Genomic DNA, 18,796 nt, shown 5'->3' with positions numbered 1-18,796 from the left:
AGAAAATAAGGACTGGAGTGTGGAAGATTAGAGTCCAACAAGTCAAAATTGAACAGCCTATAACATTGGATGGTGTCCGGTATGTGTGTAGGAGACAGCTGAGTGGTTTAATACTAAATGCGTCGCTCCACGCGGGGGAAACATAATGCTATTGGGATGATCTACAAAGTTGCTGGCACTTTGAAAATGGACCAATGGGAATCCATGCTCAAAGTGTTCATGCTCAGCATTTTGAAGACTTCAATTGGCCTCCTTAGTCCCCTGACTTTAATGCCATTGAAAACCTTTGGGAAATTATATAGCCTACATGAACTGTGATAAGTTATGCAAAGCTCAACTTTGGGAAGAACTTAAGGAAGGAAGGGGAAAAGTTAAGCATGACACATGCACAAAGTGTAGTTAGTCAATGCACAGGAGAATGGCTGCTAATCAAAAACAAGGGAAAAACAACAAAATATTAGTCAATGAATGCTTTCCTGTGAGCTTTTGTTTTTTTTATACCTTTTTTGCATAAAACAATAAAACCCATTTATTTAGCTGGAGTTTGCCTTTCTTGCCAAATAATTTTGTACTTTTAATACATTAACCAAAGTAGTGTATTCTTCCCATTATAAATTTACAATATTTGTGAATGAACCGCTCGTTTTAAAATCTAAGTTCCCGGTCTATTGATATTTGTTCATATCCGCTTCAAACATTACAATCCTCATGATAACTTTCGTTAACTCTACAGTAAGTATCCACTTTACCAGTGAACTCTTCGACAGCAATGCCTTAAATTTACAGAGCAACCTCAAAAACGGAAGTTCAAAGACACAATTCTAAAAATGGCTGCGCGCTTGTTTCTCTGGCGCATAAGATCTATTCCGTCCACCGCACTGTATATGGTAAGCTAAATTACAGTTAAACAACTAACTGATTTTTTATACTGTAGGATTTTTTAAATAGTTTTCCATTAATATGACGAACATGTAACGCTGTGTGGTGACGCTGAGGATTCCTCATGGTGAGGAGGGTTTTGTGCAGTAGAGTAGGCTAGTGTATGTGTGTGTGTGTGTGTGTGTGTGTGTGTGGAGGTGAAGCAGCGCTGATGCTGATGCTGTACTGACACTGATGCTCTTGGAGACTCTTCGGCACCTGGACAGCTCCGCGACTCCGTTTAAACACTCGGTTTTTGGGCAAAAAGTGCCGATAAGACAACATGTAGCTCCTTAAAAAATGCCCTACTATCCTAAAGCGTCAAGCAACCAAACTTTTGCGCCGGGAGATCATCGTTATCACCCTGATGAGTGAATTACCGTTGACTGCGGCAAACTGTTCCCTACAGGAGTCCATGGTGCCGTCAAGCTCACGCGGGGGTCGGAGGACATTTCCCCGCGTATCAACACGACATGTTAACGGACTGCTGAATGAAATGCACTCTACAGCAGCATATGTTTAATATATGAATAACTGAGGGAAATATTCAAGGATTAATCTACAAATCACACATTGCAGCAAACAGGTAAGTCAAACTCTATCACTGTTTTATTTTAGCTTAGACAAAAACTAGAATTCTAAACAACAGCATTTCTTGGCATCATAGTGCATGCTAATCAATTTCAGCATGATGTCCAGAAACGCTGTTTAGGTAGACAGCTCACTAGGTTTGGAGACACAGACAAAAGGTCTAAGTTTGGAATTGATTTCAGGATCACTTGTGCTTTAAGAAACTGATGTAAATGCAGCAACAACTTTTCCTGATGAATCCTGGATGTGTATCGGGTGTTTTCATGATAGTTTTTGAGGCGAGACAAGAAAAACTGTCATTGATATAATGAAGATGAAGTCTTACTGCACCAATACCTAGCATACATAGTCGATAAAATCTGCTCAGGTGAGGAAGCATATGATCAAATGCTATTATACACGTGCTTTTATACACATATTTTGGCAGAATCTTCTGTACATTGCATGACTAATCTGACTTTCTGACTAAACTCCCAACAAAAATGTCCAATATAGCCAAATGTGAGAGAATACATTTCTTTTTATTTTAAATTCACAAGCTAAAGTCTTCTTTTTGCCCAAATATTAGCCCGCGAGCACATTCATTTGCCATCAAATCTTAATATTCTCATCACCGCTATCTTAATTAACTGGCTCCAAGTCATTAGTCATGTGAGCAAGAATATGAATGTAATTATGCAAATTCACATGCAAAGTTGCAGAGCTTATCATGACAGTGATCCCTAAAGATTTTTTTTTTGATGTGAAACGTTTTTGGTTTTCTAAACAGCATTGAACTATTATATTGTATGATGAATCCCACAAAGAAAACACCATTCAGTGTTTAAAAGGAAGACATTTAAAGTCAGGTAGTTTTCTGATTGTGCATTTCTAACAGCCCTTAAGATTTGCATATTCATGACAGCACTTATGCTATATTCCAAAGAGTTATGATAGCAGACACTCTTCCTTGCATATATTTGCATAATGTTTACCAACATTAAGAGGCAGGAGTGCAAAGCCGCCATGTGGGCCGGTGTCCAGCAATCATTTAAACAGGATGACAGCGATGCCAAGGATATCCTTTATTAACAGCTCTAATTTCCATACATAATCTTATTTAATTAATCACAAAGAAAACAATATCCTTCATGAAATGGATTTTTTAAAATGCGTATTGATTTCGCAATCAGTAGAAAATTCATTTCTCCAGGTCGAGACACTTGTTAAACTTTGGAGAATATATTTCATTTTCAAGCATGAAGAACAATTGCAGTGCCAATAAGATGTATTACTGGATCCCTGTGCAATTTGGTGTGAGTGTGCGGATACAGGGGAAGATGCTGCAGAGGTTGTGTTCTCTATCTATCACCTCCATGCTGTTTACCTGACTGTACAAAAGACAATATCACATTCAGAGCGAAGGGAAATACTGACAACAGCCATTTGTCAGCATGATAGGGCATTTATATCAGAACCCGAGCCAGCGCGGGAACCCCCAAACCATTAAAGCATCCTTTGTCTTCATGATGTTATCATGAATGTAAACTACATGTTGATTTATCTAATCACGTAATCACTCAATAAGAGATAATTAAACTCATTTTAACTCATTTAATCAGATTTGATCATAAAGGTGTAGAGTGCCAAGTGGCCAAATAAGATAGGCAGTAGAACATCTGTACGATACTGTACTTGTGAATTACTCGGTTGTGAATTATCTCATTCTGCCTGGGTCTGCTGTGCATAATCTCACACAGAGCTCTGATAGTTGTGTCAGAGGTTTATATATAGACCTTTAAATAACCTCCGAGGTGTAATCTATCTCCCTGACACTTAACCAAGGTCTCCCTATTTGCCAGAAGAGATCCGGAGTGAAAAAAGGCCCCTGGCAAGAGTTTTTTATCTGTAGAGATGAGATGGCAGACGGGTGCCGTAAAAGCGGAGGATGTTTGACTGCGGGGGTGATGGACGTTTGGGTGAAAAGTCATAAGGGTGACAAATGCCTCAGTGGTGACAGTAATGTAATGTTAATCAGGGTCTCTAGGTGATGTGATCTGAATATTCATGTCTGGGTGAACATTTTGCTGATTTTTTTTAGAAAGGATTATTCTGTAAAGTGCACAAAGCCATGCCAATTACCTACAGTTGAGCAAAATTAAGAATTGAAGAATTGGCTGCCTTTCAATTCATGAGTGTGACTATTTATATATTTATCTGTCTGTCTGTCTGTCTATCTATCTGTGAATGATTACTTGACAATCATTCTTGGATGCATTAAATTATTCAAAAGTGACAGTAAACACATTTAAATGTTACAAATGCATGCTTATACTTCAAACAAATGCTGTTCTTTTGAACTTTTCATTTATCAAATATCATCAAAAAAGACAAAAATTATTAAGCATCACAAATGTTTTCAACATTGATCAGAAATGTTTCTTGAGCAGCAAATCATCATATTAGAATGATTCCTGAAGGATCATGTGACACTGAAGACTGGAATAATGATGCTGAAAATTCAGCTTTACATCACAAGAATACATTTCACTACAGATATTACAATAGAAAACAGATGCTTTTAATTATAAAAATATTTCACAATATTTCTATTTTACGGTTTTAAATACAGGCTTGGTGAGCATAAGAGACTTTTTATTACAAAAATCTTACTGACCCCAAAATTTCAAATGGTAGTGTACTTCATTTATATACTGTACACTTCTTTATATTTAACAAATTTATGGACAAATATGGAAGAACACTTCATTTCCCAGTTGAATTTCTCTGAATTTTAAATCAGTATACTCCTAATGTAATTCAAATTCCAACTTATGAATTGAAAATGAGCCATTTTTTAACATTCTGAATGTTGCCAAACCCTAATATCCACATGAGACCATGTGATACTGAAATGTTGTAGAATATTACAATAATTATGCATTTGAGTATCACAAAAATCCTTTACCGTGCAACAAAACGTCTTTTTTCCCCCCTTTCCAGGATGTCAGTAAACGTGTCTCTCCTGTCAGCGAGTCCAAATGGCATTTGGGAAAACTCCTCTCTGCCGAATGCCTCCCTTCCTCGCTTTTCTTCTGACTGGGAAACACCCACATTCACTGTGGCCGCTCGCTTCCGTGTGGCGGCCACCCTGGTGCTCTTCGTCTTCGCAGCGATCAGTAACCTCTCAGTGCTGATCAGCGTGACCCGGGGTCGAGGACGCCGCCTGGCCTCACACATGAGACCTCTCATCGGCAGCCTGGCCTGCGCTGACCTGGTCATGACTTTTGTGGTGATGCCACTCGACGCCATATGGAATATTACAGTGCAGTGGTATGCCGGCGATGCCATGTGCAAGCTCCTCTGCTTCCTCAAGCTCTTCGCCATGCATTCGTCAGCATTCATCCTGGTGGTGGTGAGTCTGGACAGGCATCATGCAATCCTGCACCCACTAGAAGCTCTGGACGCCGGTCGCAGGAACAAGAAGATGCTGCTGGCTGCCTGGATCCTCAGCCTCCTGCTCGCCTCGCCACAGGTACGAGAACAAGATGTTATGTTAATTGGAGTTGTCATGTGTGGGACTTGTCTTGTTATGAAGCAGCACAAAAACTGTCTCGGAGGATTTATAGATGGATGATAATGTTGTTGTTTGCAAAGGTGACGTCTTCTTTTCAGTAAAATACTTTGTCCCAATTTACAGCTTAATATGAAGAGACAACTATAATCATGTTCCTTACTCTACACACCATAACCAGTTTCAGAATTCACATAATCCCAAAGTGAGCCTTGCCTTTGAAATAATAGTTGACCGGACTGTGTCTTGGTTAAAACAGACAAAACACAGCTTTTTTATACAATTAATACACTACAATTTGTAGTGCCAATACACCCAAATGACATAGCTATGACAATGACTTCAAATAAATTAATAAAATCAACTGTTGTTAAACAATCAGCTGTAAAATCAAATTTAAACGATTAGTTCACTTTCAAAAAATGTTTTGCTGATAATTTACTCACCCAGATGTCATCCAAGATATCCATGTCTTTCTTTCTTCAGTTGAAAAGAAATTAAGGTTTTTGAGGAAACATTCCAGGATTTTTCTTCATAGAATGGACTTCAATGGCAACCAACTATATCAATTTTCAAAGAAGGTTCAAATGTCCGTCTCAATGCAGCTTCAAAGTCTCTACACGATCCCAGTCGAGAAATAAGGGTCTTATCTCGCGAAACGATCTGTCATTTTCTAAACAAAAATTATTTAAAATTTCTTTTTATTTGTTTTAATTTATTATTATTATTTACATTTTTTTCGTTACCTTTCCAACGTGATAACGCAATGCGTGGCGCATCTCAGAGATGGTACAAGACGGGCATTTGTGGTTAAAAAGTATATGTATATATATATATATATATATATATATATATATATATATATATATACGTAAGGGATAATGTATAGAGAGGCGGTCGTTATAGCGAAAAACAACCCCGACAGGCTGAACAGGACTGAAGGGGTTGTTATTCGCTACAACGACCACCTTATCTCGCTTATTACATGGCTACATACAAAGTAAATAAATAATTTGACATGAATTATTGATTTAAAAAGGAGTTTATTAATTCAAAAAAGGATTGTATTGCTTCCGCCAAAGAAAATAGTCCGTTCTGCGTCCATAGCAACGCTTCTGCGTCCATAGCAATGTATATATATATATATATATTATTTTTTGAAAATGACCGATCGTTTCGCGAGATAAGACCCTTATTTCTCGACTGGGATCGTGTACAGACTTTGAAGCTGCATTGAGACGGACATTTGAACTTTCGTTTAACATTGATATAGTTGGTTGCCATTGAAGTCCATTCTGTGTAGAAAAATCCTGGAATGTTCTCCTCAAAAACCTTTATTTCTTTTCAACTGAAGAAAGAAAGACATGGATATCTTGGATGAGATTGGGGTATAGTAAATTATCAGCAAAACATTTTTTGAAAGTGAACTAATCCTTTAAAACCAGCGGTATAAAATTTTACTATTTATTGCTATTTTTCAGTATTATTTTTCTTTGTTAATGTTCATAATAATTTGTATGGTGCTTATTCATCCTTTTGACCACAAGATACACCTGAAACATGCACATGTTGAAAAGCTTTGAGTAATGGACCGTTTTACGGTCTTGTCGAGAGGAAAGCCTCTGCTTCAGCTTCAGCAAGGTGTTCGTAACTTGATTTCCCAGAAAAATGCAACGTATCCCAACTAGTCCAACATAACACCAATTCAATATGCAATATGAGAAGGTGGAAGTACTTGTTTATCCCACCAATATGGACAAAGTGTTCTGGAAACCTGTTTGAAAACAGCTGTGTAATTCCAGTTGGAGATGTTAGTGGTGCAAAAATTACACACTTCACCTTTGTGGAAGAAAAGTGGCACACAGCCAAACTGAGCCGTGTTTAGTTTTCTTTCAAATTAAAATGGTGGATGTAATTTGTTTTTAGGGAAATTGCACTTTCGGTCTGCCACACACTTTTCCCGATAGCCATCTAAGCTTGAGCATTTCATTAAGCAATCCGTTGTAGCTCAAAGTGGTGCAATAACTGACCCTGGATCAGTGACTCTTCCGTGAGCACTTGCTGTATTGATTATAGATCCTATTTGTCAAGCTAGACTAGTCCCGGTGCATTCTCTGTAACCTTTAAAATGCCTGACTGAATCTTGTCGGTGTGTCTTTGTTTCTCTCCACACACTTAATCCCAGTAATGTCGTTTTTAGCAGCCTGTGGATGAGACCGTGGCGTTTAAAATAATTACAAGTGAGATAAAGAAGCCTGTCTGAGACAAGGTCAGTTAGGCAGCCATGGATAATGCGAAAGAGATACAACTATTAAGACGGAGTGTGTGGTGAATTGTAGATATCAATATATCTTAGCTCCTCGCTCCTCTATTCTGTTCTGAAACTGCCCCCAGAGAAAAAAAGGGCTTCCCTCTGTCACACTGTGTGCTACCTGATAAATCGTGCTGGAGAATATAGAGATGTCACATGGACAAATAACGCTGACATGGAGCAAATGAATTTCTTTTATCTGAAAGCACAAGGGGATAACATGACAATAAAATACAATATTTGGTTCAAGTTCAACAGAGATAGCAGAATGTGTTTTCCCCCTATTCAAAATACATTTTACATTCCATATAGTGCCTAAATGTAAGGGAAACCCCTACAACGCAGCAACACTAAGGAGATTTTTAACATCACAATCCAAGCAGTAAAACGATAAAATGGGTATATTTGGATTCTTCGGAAGGTTTACAGTTCATATGGTTTAGATATTTGTAGTAGGCATGCTAATATTTTAATGCAGAACAGTTGTCAATATTATCAGACTTAATCAGCAGATTATAAAAAAGTGATTAGTTCACTGAAAAACAAAAATCATTCACTCACCCTCATGTTGTTCCAAACCTTTCTTTTTTATGTGTAAAACATAAGGTAGAAAGTGCTATGGCATATTTAAAGTTAGAGAAACTGAGACATTCCATGCAAGGCTCTGTCAACAGAATTTTTAAAGTCTGGAAGCCTTTCCTTTCATATTTTGAAGATAGATTCAACCCCAACACTAATTGTAAGCTCCCCCCTTAATCCCCCTCCCCCTTTACCCCCCACCTAGTAGTTTTTTTTTTTTTTTTTTTGCTTTTTTTCTATTATGTTTGAGATGTTTTATTGACATTTTAATTTGATGTGACTTGTTTAAATGTTTGGAAAATTCAATAAAAAGATTTGTCTACTACATAAGGTGAAATTCTGAAGGCTGTGCTGCTGGTCGATCTTTCCCATGCAATAACAACTAGATGACTAACGTTTGATGACAAACTTTGATGTTGGCTTGACAAAGATTTGAAAAGCTTTAAGTTTGAAGATTTTACTCAAATGTGTTTTAGAAAGTTGTTAGCATATTTTAACAAGTTGCTAACATGATTAAGATTGTTACAGCCAAGTTTCTAGCATGAATTAGAACATTGCTAACATTTTTCTAACATGATTTAACACGTTGATAACATGTTTCTAACGTGAATTAGATAATTGCTAACATGTTGCTAGCATGTTTTAACACATTGATAACATGTTTATAGCATGTTATAACATTTTTCTACTATGATTTAGCACAGTGCTAGCTAGCATGTTTCTAACATGATTCACACATTCCTAGCATGATTTAAAATGTTGGCACAAAATGGTTGATTTGGCACATTGCTCTGAGTGCAAGTTTCTAATAAGTTCTCTTACGAGAGGTTCTCTCGTATTGCGTAGTTGCTTACGCTACGGGAAAGCCTTTCTTTCTCGAGATACTGAAGCCAAAAATTATCCTTAATTTTTATAATCTTGTCAACGCAGTGCGGCAGCCTGCAGACCTAGGGCAAGCTTACTAGCGTGCCCATTGGCTGCCCTGCGGCAACTGCAGCAGCCTACCGCTGAGCCCTTGGCGTGACGTCACGACCAATGAGCGCGCTTGGCGCGCTTAATGCGTCACAGCCCGCGAAAAGGGGTGTGGCTTAGCGTATATAAACAGGGCTCGGAGGCTGCTTCTCTGATTTCTGTCTTTTCAGCGAAGCTCTACGCATCGCTGCTCTCTGAGGAAGCCGCCGTCGAATCAAGCGACCAGCACGCCGAGGATCTCAGCCTGAGGACGCCGGCCGCCTTCGCCGCCTTCAGCTTTCCCTGCCTGCTTCGCTATCCGGCGAATATATCCTTTTACTGCTCTGTGTTGTATGTGTTTGTGTGTTCGCCCCGCGACACACTTTGCATCTAAAAGAGCGCGAGGCGTTGTTGCAAATGCCTCGCTCATCCTGTGGCTCGTGCAGAGCCGCGCTCAGCGACGGAGACCGCCACGTGATCTGCGCTCTCTGCCTGGGTTTCGACCACGCAGCCCGCGCCCTTCACGGGCGGCTGCGAACAGTGTGAGGACTTGCCGATGTCGACCCTGCGGGCTCGACTCGCCATGTTTCACGATCCTCCACCTTCTCCGGCTGCCTCTTCCGGGCCGCGTAAGAAAAAACGCCGCTCTCAAAGGCCTTCCGAGCCGGTGGTTATAGCTGAGCGCTCGCCGGAGCCCCTCCCGCGAGCCTCGCTCTCTCCTTCTCCCCCGCCCTTCACCGACGCGCAGCGGCCGGCCTCTGCCCGCACTGCCGTCGCCTCAGGGGATGAAGCAGACCAGCTGGTTACTCCCCTCTGTCAAGCCGCGCAAACGGCGCCGCTCACAAGGGATGTCAGAACGGACGGTCACGGGCTATAGCTTCCTTTACGTTACAAGGAAGCTACCCCCCCCCGGATGACGCACGCCCTCTCCCCCTCGGTTCGAGCCGCGCAAGGCGCCGCTCACAAGGGATGTTAGAAGTAGACGGTCACGGGCTGGCTTCCTTTACGTTATAAGAAAGCTACCCCGCGTCTCGGTCGCGCGCGTCACTCTCCGGCCACCTCCGTTTCTCACACATTTCTCAGTCCCCTCCTAGCTCAGGCGACTAGAAATATCTATATTGCAGTAAACGAGCCTGTTATACACGCACGCCTGCAAACAAACGATGTCACAGCACATAATGACATCTTCCCGCTCTCTCTCCCTTTGTTCGAGCCGCGCAACTGCGCCGTTCTCAAGGGATATCAGAGCGGACGTCACGAGCACCGGCGAAAGGAGGAAGAGAGAGTGTTTTCGTCCCGCTTAGGCCGGACTTCCTCCAATCCTCGCATATTTCTCAGTCCCCTCTAAGCTCAGGCGGCTGGAAATACTATTATTGCAGTAAACGAGCCTGTTGTAATACACGCGCGCCTGCAAACAAACGCTCGGTCATATGCTCGCACTGACTGGAAGCTCATGTGTGCCCCTGTGGCTCAGTGGCAGAACATTAGACTTCCGCACCAGAGACCCGCGTTCGAATCCGGCTCTGGCAGCAGAAAATTTTTTTTCTGCTTGCTTCTCTCGAGCTCGCGTCCAGCTTTCTTACATACAGAAAGCAAACCCGCATCTCACGGGATACATATTTCTCAGTCCCCTCTAAGTTCAGGCGGCTGGAAATACTAATACTGCAGTAAACGGGCCTGTTTTAATACACGCGCGCCTGCAAACAAACGCCGAAACGAAACACGACGCTCGGTCATATGCTCGCACTGACCAGAAGCTCATGTGTGCCCCTGTGGCTCAGTGGCAGAACATTAGGCTTCCGCACCAGAGACCCGTGTTCGAATCCGGCTCTGGCAGCAGAAAAAACTTTTTTCTGCTTGCTTCTCCGAGCTCGCGGCCAGCTTTCTTACATACAGAAAGCAAACCCGCATCTCACGGGATACATATTTCTCAGTCCCCTCTAAGTTAGGCGGCTGGAAATACTAATGCTGCAGTAAACGGGCCTGTTTTAATACACGCGCGCCTGCAAACAAACGCCGAAACACGACGCTCGGTCATATGCTCGCACCAACTGGAAGCTCATGTGTGCCCCTGTGGCTCAGTGGCAGAATTTTACGCTTCTGCACTGGAGAACCGTGTTCAAATCCGGCTCTGGCGGCAGAAAATATTTTTTCTGCTGTCTTCTCCGAGCTCGCGGCCAGCTTTCTTACATACAGAAAGCGAACCTGCATCTCACAGGATGGTGCTTGAGTATTTATGAGCGTCTAAACATATGAGCCATCAAAGCATTTGCTCTATAACGCCGATGGTGTTACAAGTGTAGAAAATGTGCCCACTCCCATGTGCTCACTGCTACACACAAACACGGTCCCCATGGTAACGCGTTCAGAGCGCTCTCTCATAAAGCGGTCACACGCCGCTCGAGTAATAAGTGTAGTAAATGTGCCCACAACTCTGTGCTCACATCTACCTGTAACTCGCTCTGCCACTCGGTTACCCCGGGCAACAGCGGCTCAAGCCGAGGGTGTTATAGTGTAGAAAATGTGCCCACTCCCATGTGCTCACTGCTTCACACAAACATGGTCCCCATGGTAACGCGCATAGAGCGCTCTCTCATAAAGCGGACACAAGCCGCTCGAGTACTAAGTGTAGTAAATGTGCCCACAACTTTGTGCTCACACCTACCCGCTGCTCGCTCTGCCATTCAGTTACCTCGGGTCGCACACCCTCTAAGCTCCCAAACTCTGGCCGTGTCATAAGTGTAAACTCTGCGCCCGCTCAGGTGCACGCGCACTCACTTTTAGACATTACAATCCCCACGCCGCTTTCGCGCCAGGGGTGTTTGTCAGCAAATCGCGCTCCATCCTCTGGGACCGAGCTACCGAACGCTGTACAGCCGGCCAATACTGTTTACCAGCCCCCGTGTTCGAGCACCAGCGGCGCGCACGCCGCTCCATCCTCTCTGATACAGGTTCCCCAATCCCGCGCAGCGCGGCGATCTGAACCCAGAGACCATTCGACCCCTAGCTATGCATGCGGAAGCATGGGAAGCTATTCAGGGCGCGTCAGAATGGGTGCTGAGTACTATAAAACACGGCTATTCGCTTCAATTCGCTCGTCGCCCTCCGCGCTTTCTAGCACAGACGGAGACGAAAGTGAGTTCAGAAGCTGCGCACCTGCTTCAAGCCGAAATAGCGAAGCTACTGCGCAAAAGGGCTATAGAACAGGTTCATCCTTCTCTAAGCGAGTCGAGCCTTTACAGCCGCTACTTCCTCGTACCCAAGAAGGACGGAGCGTTAAGACCTATTTTAGATCTGAGACATCTGAACAAAGCCCTCATGAGACGGCCGTTCAAAATGATCACAACCAGAAAAATCCTCGCGCAGATTTGCCCAGGAGACTGGTTTATCTCTCTCGATCTAAAAGACGCATATTTTCAGATCCAGATAACTCCCCGTCACAGGCCATTCTTGAGATTCGCCTTCAACGGTCGAGTATATCAGTACACAATCCTGCCCTTCGGCCTGTCTTTGGCACCCCGTACATTACGAAATGCATGGACACGGCTCTCGCTCCCCTGAGAAAACAGGGAATGCGAATACTGAATTATCTGGACGATTGGCTTATTCTAGCGCTGTCAGAGACGGAACTTGTGTCTCACGGAACAGCGCTTCTCAGCCATCTGGAGGATCTGGGTCTCTCGGTCACTGGACCAAGAGCTCGCTATCGCCCCGTCAGTCAATTTCCTTCTTGGAATAGAACTGGACTCGGTGGCTATGACGGCCAGACTGTCGGAGTAGCGCGCGCGCCGCATCCGCCTCCTCGCCGCATCCCTCCAAATAGGCAGCCGGGTTCCGCTGAGGACATTCCAGCGTATCCTGGGGCATATTGCCTCAGCTGCAGCAGCGCTCCAGCTGGGCTTACTGCGCATGCGCCCGCTTCAACGCTGGCTGAAAGCGCGCGTGCCCCACCGAGCCTGGGCGGCCGGCGGCTTGCGAGTCAGAGTGAATCAGAGCTGCTTTTCAGCCCTGCAGCCCTGGCTGGCAGCCGAATGGTATCACACAGGAGTGACTATGGGAGTGATTTCACACCGGAAAGTTGTCTCGACAGACGCTTCCAACCTAGATTGGGGAGCGCTCTTCGAAGGCAGACCGGTCTATGGCCGCTGGTCAGACCAGGAGAATCTCCTACACATAAACTGTCTAGAGATGCTCGCGGTCGAGAAAGCTCTCAAACACTTCCTCCCATTCCTCCACGGTCACCATGTTCTAGTCCGCACGGACAATACATCGGTAGTGGCCTATGTGAATCGCCAGGGCGGTGTCAGATCAGACGCTCTGCACCCTGGCGGAACGCCTCCTCGTGTGGGCTCAGCACTCTCTGCGCTCGCTGAGAGAGCCGCGCATGTGCCTGGCCACCTGAACGAGGGCCCCGACAGACTGTCCAGGGACAGCGTTCCCCCTGGGGAGTGGTCTCAACACCCCCAAACAGTCCAGTCACTGTGGCGCCGTTTCGGCAAAGCGAAAGTCGACCTTTTTGCGTCAAAAGACAACGCTCATTGCCCAGAGTTCTTCTCGAAGAACGAGGACGCGCTGGCCCAGACCCGGCCCAGCGGCCCGCTGTATGCTTTTCCCCCGGTCTCTCTGCTGCCTCAGGTCATCAAGAGAATCAGGGAAGCGCGCCACACAGTGCTCCTCTTAGCCCCATACTGGGAGAACCAAGCTTGGTTCCCGGATCTAATACAGCTGGCAGACTCAGCCCCCTGGCCGATACCGGTGAAGAGAGACCTTTTCTCTCAAGCCCGCGGCTCGATATGGCATCCCCATCCAGAGCGCTGTCTCTGCATGCGTGGAGCCTCAACGATTACACGCTGATCTGCCAGACGGGGTCATGAACACGATCATACAATCTAGAGCCCCCTCTACGAGGCGGCTCTACATGTCGAAATGGTCAGTGTTTAACAGATGGTGCACTGCTAAGGGGCTCGATCCACAGACATGTGGGGGTATCGCGAGTACTGTGTTTCCTTCAAGAGTTACTGGACGCGGGCAGGTCCCCCTCCACGCTCAAAGTCTATGTCACGGCCATTTCAGCGCTCTCTGTTCAGAGCTGGGCCGCGCATTAGGAAGGAACGAGTTCGTCATCCGCTTCCTTAGAGGAGCCAGGAGGATGAACCCCCCGCGACCCCCCTCGGTTCCTATGTGGGATCTTTCACTGGTCTTGGAGGCCCTGAAAGCGCATCCCTTCGAACCCTTGGAAACTGTGGATATGAAATACCTCACGCTCAAAACCGTTTTTCTGATAGCACTGTCTTCAGTCAAACGAGTGGTGGAACAGCTCTTTGTTTCGTTTGGCGGGCGCACCAAGGGTCTCGCCGCCTCGAAACACAGCCTGTCCAGATGGATAGTGGACGCTATTGCTGCTGCTTATGCGTCTAAAGACCTGCAGTGCCCATTGGGCATTCAAGCTCACTCCACCAGAGGCATGGCCTCGTCGTGGGCGTGGTCCAGCGGGATTCCCATTCATGACATTTGTGCAGCGGCAGGCTGGGCCTCCCCCTCCACATTTGTTAGGTTTTACAACCTGGATGTTCCCGCCTTGCAGGCGAAAGTGTTATTAGTCTAAGTCTCGCGTATGCCAGCCCACTATCTGTGCGCGGGCTACGTTGTGTGATTTAGCTCTACTGGTTGAGCTGCACTATGCAGGGAATTGTCAGTTCGGACCGGCCGTGCCGCTCCTAACCCCCTAGTGTGTGCTTATGTATGGCGCTAGCCCTCTTCGGGCCGCCCGGCTCTCTGCTATCACGTTCCCCGGGCTCTCCCTGGGACTCATTCAGTGGATGCTGGGCGCGCACGGCGTTGACAAGGGCGTTCCCGTAGCGTAAGCAACTACGCAATACGAGAGAACCTCTCGTAAGAGAACGTTTCGGTTACTCACGTAACCTCTGTTCTCTCTAGAAGAGGGAACGAGTATTGCGTAGCCCGCCGTGCTCGCACCACGAGCTCATTTCGCTTCATGCGACAGAAACCAGAGAAGCAGCCTCCGAGCCCTGTTTATATACGCTAAGCCACACCCCTTTTCGCGGGCTGTGACGCATTAAGCGCGCCAAGCGCGCTCATTGGTCGTGACGTCACGCCAAGGGCTCAGCGGTAGGCTGCTGCAGTTGCCGCAGGGCAGCCAATGGGCACGCTAGTAAGCTTGCCCTAGGTCTGCAGGCTGCCGCACTGCGTTGACAAGATTATAAAAATTAAGGATAATTTTTGGCTTCAGTATCTCGAGAAAGAAAGGCTTTCCCGTAGCGTAAGCAACTACGCAATACTCGTTAACGATTAATAATAATGATCAATAACCGAAACGATTTATCACGTTGCTAGCATGTTTTATGATCAAGTTAGGCTCACAAGGCTTTTGTGAAATGAAGCTTGAGAAATAGGTTCTGTTTTGATATAGTTATTGTCCCTGTGTTTTGGTTTGACCTAGTCTTCTCAGTTTTTCCTGCAGCTTGTTTGTTACTATGGTTACCAATTAGCCCTCACCTGTTCGTTGTTCTGTTGATTGCTATCCCTTTGTTTTTAAGTCCTCAGTTTCTTCAGTGCTTTTTCTTGCGTTGATATTAATAGTGTTATGCTAGTGTGTTACTGTGTTCATTAAAATGCCTTGTGTTTCCTCTCATCGACACTTTTCTTTATAAATTGCTTTTTATCGTTTCAGTTATTTATTTTCAGGGCAATTAAGGCTGAAGGAGTCGACTTTGTGCAGTGTGTAACACATGGAAGCTTCCAGCATCGCTGGCAGGAAACAGCCTACAACATGTTCCACTTTGTCACCCTGTATGTGTTCCCTCTACTTGTAATGAGCTTCTGCTATACTCGAATCCTAGTGGAAATCAACCGGCAGATGCCTCGTGGTAAAGGTAACTGACTTGTGCTCTCTTCTGACATGGTATCTGTCATTGATATACAGCGTAACTGCATCCAAATTCCCATAGCTTCATATGTACTGAATTTGATGAAAAACTTGGTTCTCAACCACTGATGATGTACAGTAGTGGTCAAAAGTGAGGTCTGGCTTAGCAAATTTGACGACAGAACTATTTGAATAAAGATTATTCAAAGTAAGTATATTGCTAGTGGTGCTCAGAGTTTTCATTTGTGATAACGCAATGAAACATGCTAAATTGTGTGGATGTAATTGGCCAGGCTGTCACAAAGAAATTATGAACTCATGCCAAAACAAGAGAGAACCAACAAAATATGAATAACTGACTATGATGTTGTCCATGTATGCTTTTTTTCTATGTATTTTTTTGTATAGTAAAATAAAACCTGTAGCTGTAGTTTGCCCTTTTTTACCAAATTATTTTGTCAGATAAATAGCTTAACCAAGTTTAGTGTTTTGTTCTTCCCTCATTTAAATTATTAAAAATATTTTGATGGTTTTATCAAATTTGTAGGGTCATTAAAAATAAATATCCCCTCTGGACATCACTTTTAGCCACTACTGTATATTCTATCTAGGGCTTCAACTTTTAAATTACATCAGTTTTATTACAAATTTCAAAAGTAATTTTGAGACTTTCATGTGGTGTGATGGATCACTGTAGCCGCCTCAATTCAAACGGGAGTACAGAGTTCAAGTTATCCAACGCTGCATATTTTTTATTTTCTTGATGTCTTATTTATATACTGACTATATTAATCTCAGATTAAATTCTGCAAAATGTTTGTAATCTTTAGAGGCCATTTTCTCAAAAAATTGCTTTTATCTTGAAAACAGTTTGGAAACATAATTCATATGTAAAAAATCTTGTTTTCAATCTTATTTCTCTGACCCCTCTGGTTTTAAGCACAAACTCACTTAATTTAGATTTTTTTTTTTAATACAAGACATAATATCATAGTCATTTTGCATCTGTATCTTGATATAAGATTTTTTTATTTTAAAATTTAATAGATATTTTTAATGAAAATCAAGACAAAAATATGAACATTTTTACATTTTTAATTTGATGTATAAAACTGTTTCTGCGTCAAAATAATAAAGCAGGTCAGAAAGCACATGCCTCACATGTCCTCTCCTATCCTATGCTTGCTTTTGTAGGCGGAGAACCTTGTCTGAGACGCAGTGGAACCGACATAATCCCGAAGGCACGCATGAAGACCCTGAAGATGACCATCATCATTGTGGCATCATTTGTGGTGTGCTGGACGCCGTACTACCTGCTCGGCATCTGGTACTGGTTCCAGCCTCGAATGCTGCAGTTGATGCCGGAATACGTCCATCACGCCCTCTTCGTCTTCGGAAACCTCAACACGTGCTGCGATCCGGTCATCTACGGTTTCTTCACACCCTCGTTCCGAGCAGATATAGCCAGCTGCTTCTGCAGAAGGAATCACAACTCCTCTCCTAAATCATTGGACCGACTCTCCGCAAGGAAAGGGGGCGCAAGCGGAGAAGCCGAGTCGGACCTGGGAAGCGGTGACCAGCCCAGCGGACAACAAGCATAGAGGGTCAAAACACCTCAGTGAGCTAGAGTTAGGTGTGGATTTAACCCTCTGAACATGAAATATGGAGCTTTCACTCTGTGTCCAGACATCTATATATCGTCGCTGTCAGACGGAAAATCATTTATATTGGTCGCCCTTTAAGCCCGTCTGTGGGTTTTGCAAACATTTAACCAATGAAAATGATTAAAAGGTTTTTGTCTAAACCTCTGAACTCAAACTGTCAGGCAAACATCATAACCCCACACACCACTATCGTGAATGAAGTGCCAAACACATTTTAGACCGTCTCTGCTTGTTTGCAATGTAAGGGTAAATAAAGAACTGGTTGTTTGAATAGTACAGCATTTTCTTTACTCAAGAAACTATATATAAAGGCTAATGTTTACATATTTGAGGAACGGAGAAGAGTATCTAAAGCCCTATTCGGACGGTAATTGTTTCTCATGGGGTCGGAAGGTATTTTCAACCTTTACAGGGGTTAGTTGGTGATTTTATTGCCATCCGAATCCAGAATGTCAGTGTTGTCGTAGATTTTTCCCTAAACCTAACTAAGTCCTATCTCATCTGACCTAAGTCTACCTGGGCCTATAATATTTATACTCTAGCGCGTCTACACATCGACGGCGGCTGAGTTAATCCTATACCCTAGCGCGTCTACACATCGACGGCGGCTGAGTTAATCCTATACCCTAGCGCGTCTACACATCGACGGCGGCTGAGTTAATCCTATACCCTAGCGCGTCTACACATCGACGGCGGCTGAGTTAATCCTATACCCTAGCGCGTCTACACATCGACGGCGGCTGAGTTAATCCTATACTCTAGCGCGTCTACACATCAACATCGGCTGAGTCTAATCCTATACTCTAGAGTGTCTACACATCGACATCGGCTGAGTCTAATCCTATACCCTAGAGTGTCTACACATCGACATCGGCTGAGTCTAATCCTATACCCTAGAGTGTCTACACATCGACATCGGCTGAGTCTAATCCTATACTCTAGCGCGTCTACACATCGACGGCGGCTGAGTCTAATCCTATACTCTAGCGCGTCTACACATCGACATCGGCTGAGTCTAATCCTATACCCTAGAGTGTCTACACATCGACATCATCTGAGTCTAATCCTATACTCTAGCGCGTTTACACATCGACATCGGCTGAGTCTAATCCTATACTCTAGCGCGTCTACACATCGACGGCGGCTGAGTCTAATCCTATACTCTAGCGCGTCTACACATCGACATCGGCTGAGTCTAATCCTATACTCTAGCGCGTCTACACATCGACATCGGCTGAGTCTAATCCTATACTCTAGCGCGTCTACACATCGACATCGGCTGAGTCTAATCCTATACCCTAGCGTGTCTACACATCGACGGCGGCTGAGTCTAATCCTATACT

The 18,796-nt window shown here is 44.2% G+C and overlaps 1 protein-coding gene across 1 annotated transcript; it reads left to right on the top strand.

The window, feature by feature from the left end:
- The first annotated feature begins 801 nt into the window (after positions 1 to 801).
- Positions 802 to 17,728, top strand: gnrhr1 (gonadotropin releasing hormone receptor 1). The gene is made up of 5 exons (XM_081377341.1): positions 802 to 887; positions 1,328 to 1,504; positions 4,492 to 5,023; positions 15,595 to 15,796; positions 16,984 to 17,728. Exons 3-5 carry the CDS (start codon positions 4,493 to 4,495, stop codon positions 17,388 to 17,390), a joined length of 1,140 nt encoding a protein of 379 aa, XP_081233467.1. The 5' UTR covers positions 802 to 887; positions 1,328 to 1,504; position 4,492; the 3' UTR covers positions 17,391 to 17,728.
- The last annotated feature ends 1,068 nt before the right edge of the window (positions 17,729 to 18,796 follow it).

This window comes from Scardinius erythrophthalmus (genome assembly GCF_964197995.2).
Source record: "Scardinius erythrophthalmus genome assembly, chromosome: 10".
NCBI lineage: Eukaryota > Metazoa > Chordata > Actinopteri > Cypriniformes > Leuciscidae > Scardinius > Scardinius erythrophthalmus.
Note: the sequence above shows the minus strand (reverse complement) of the source record. Positions and strands in the feature narration are given on the sequence as shown.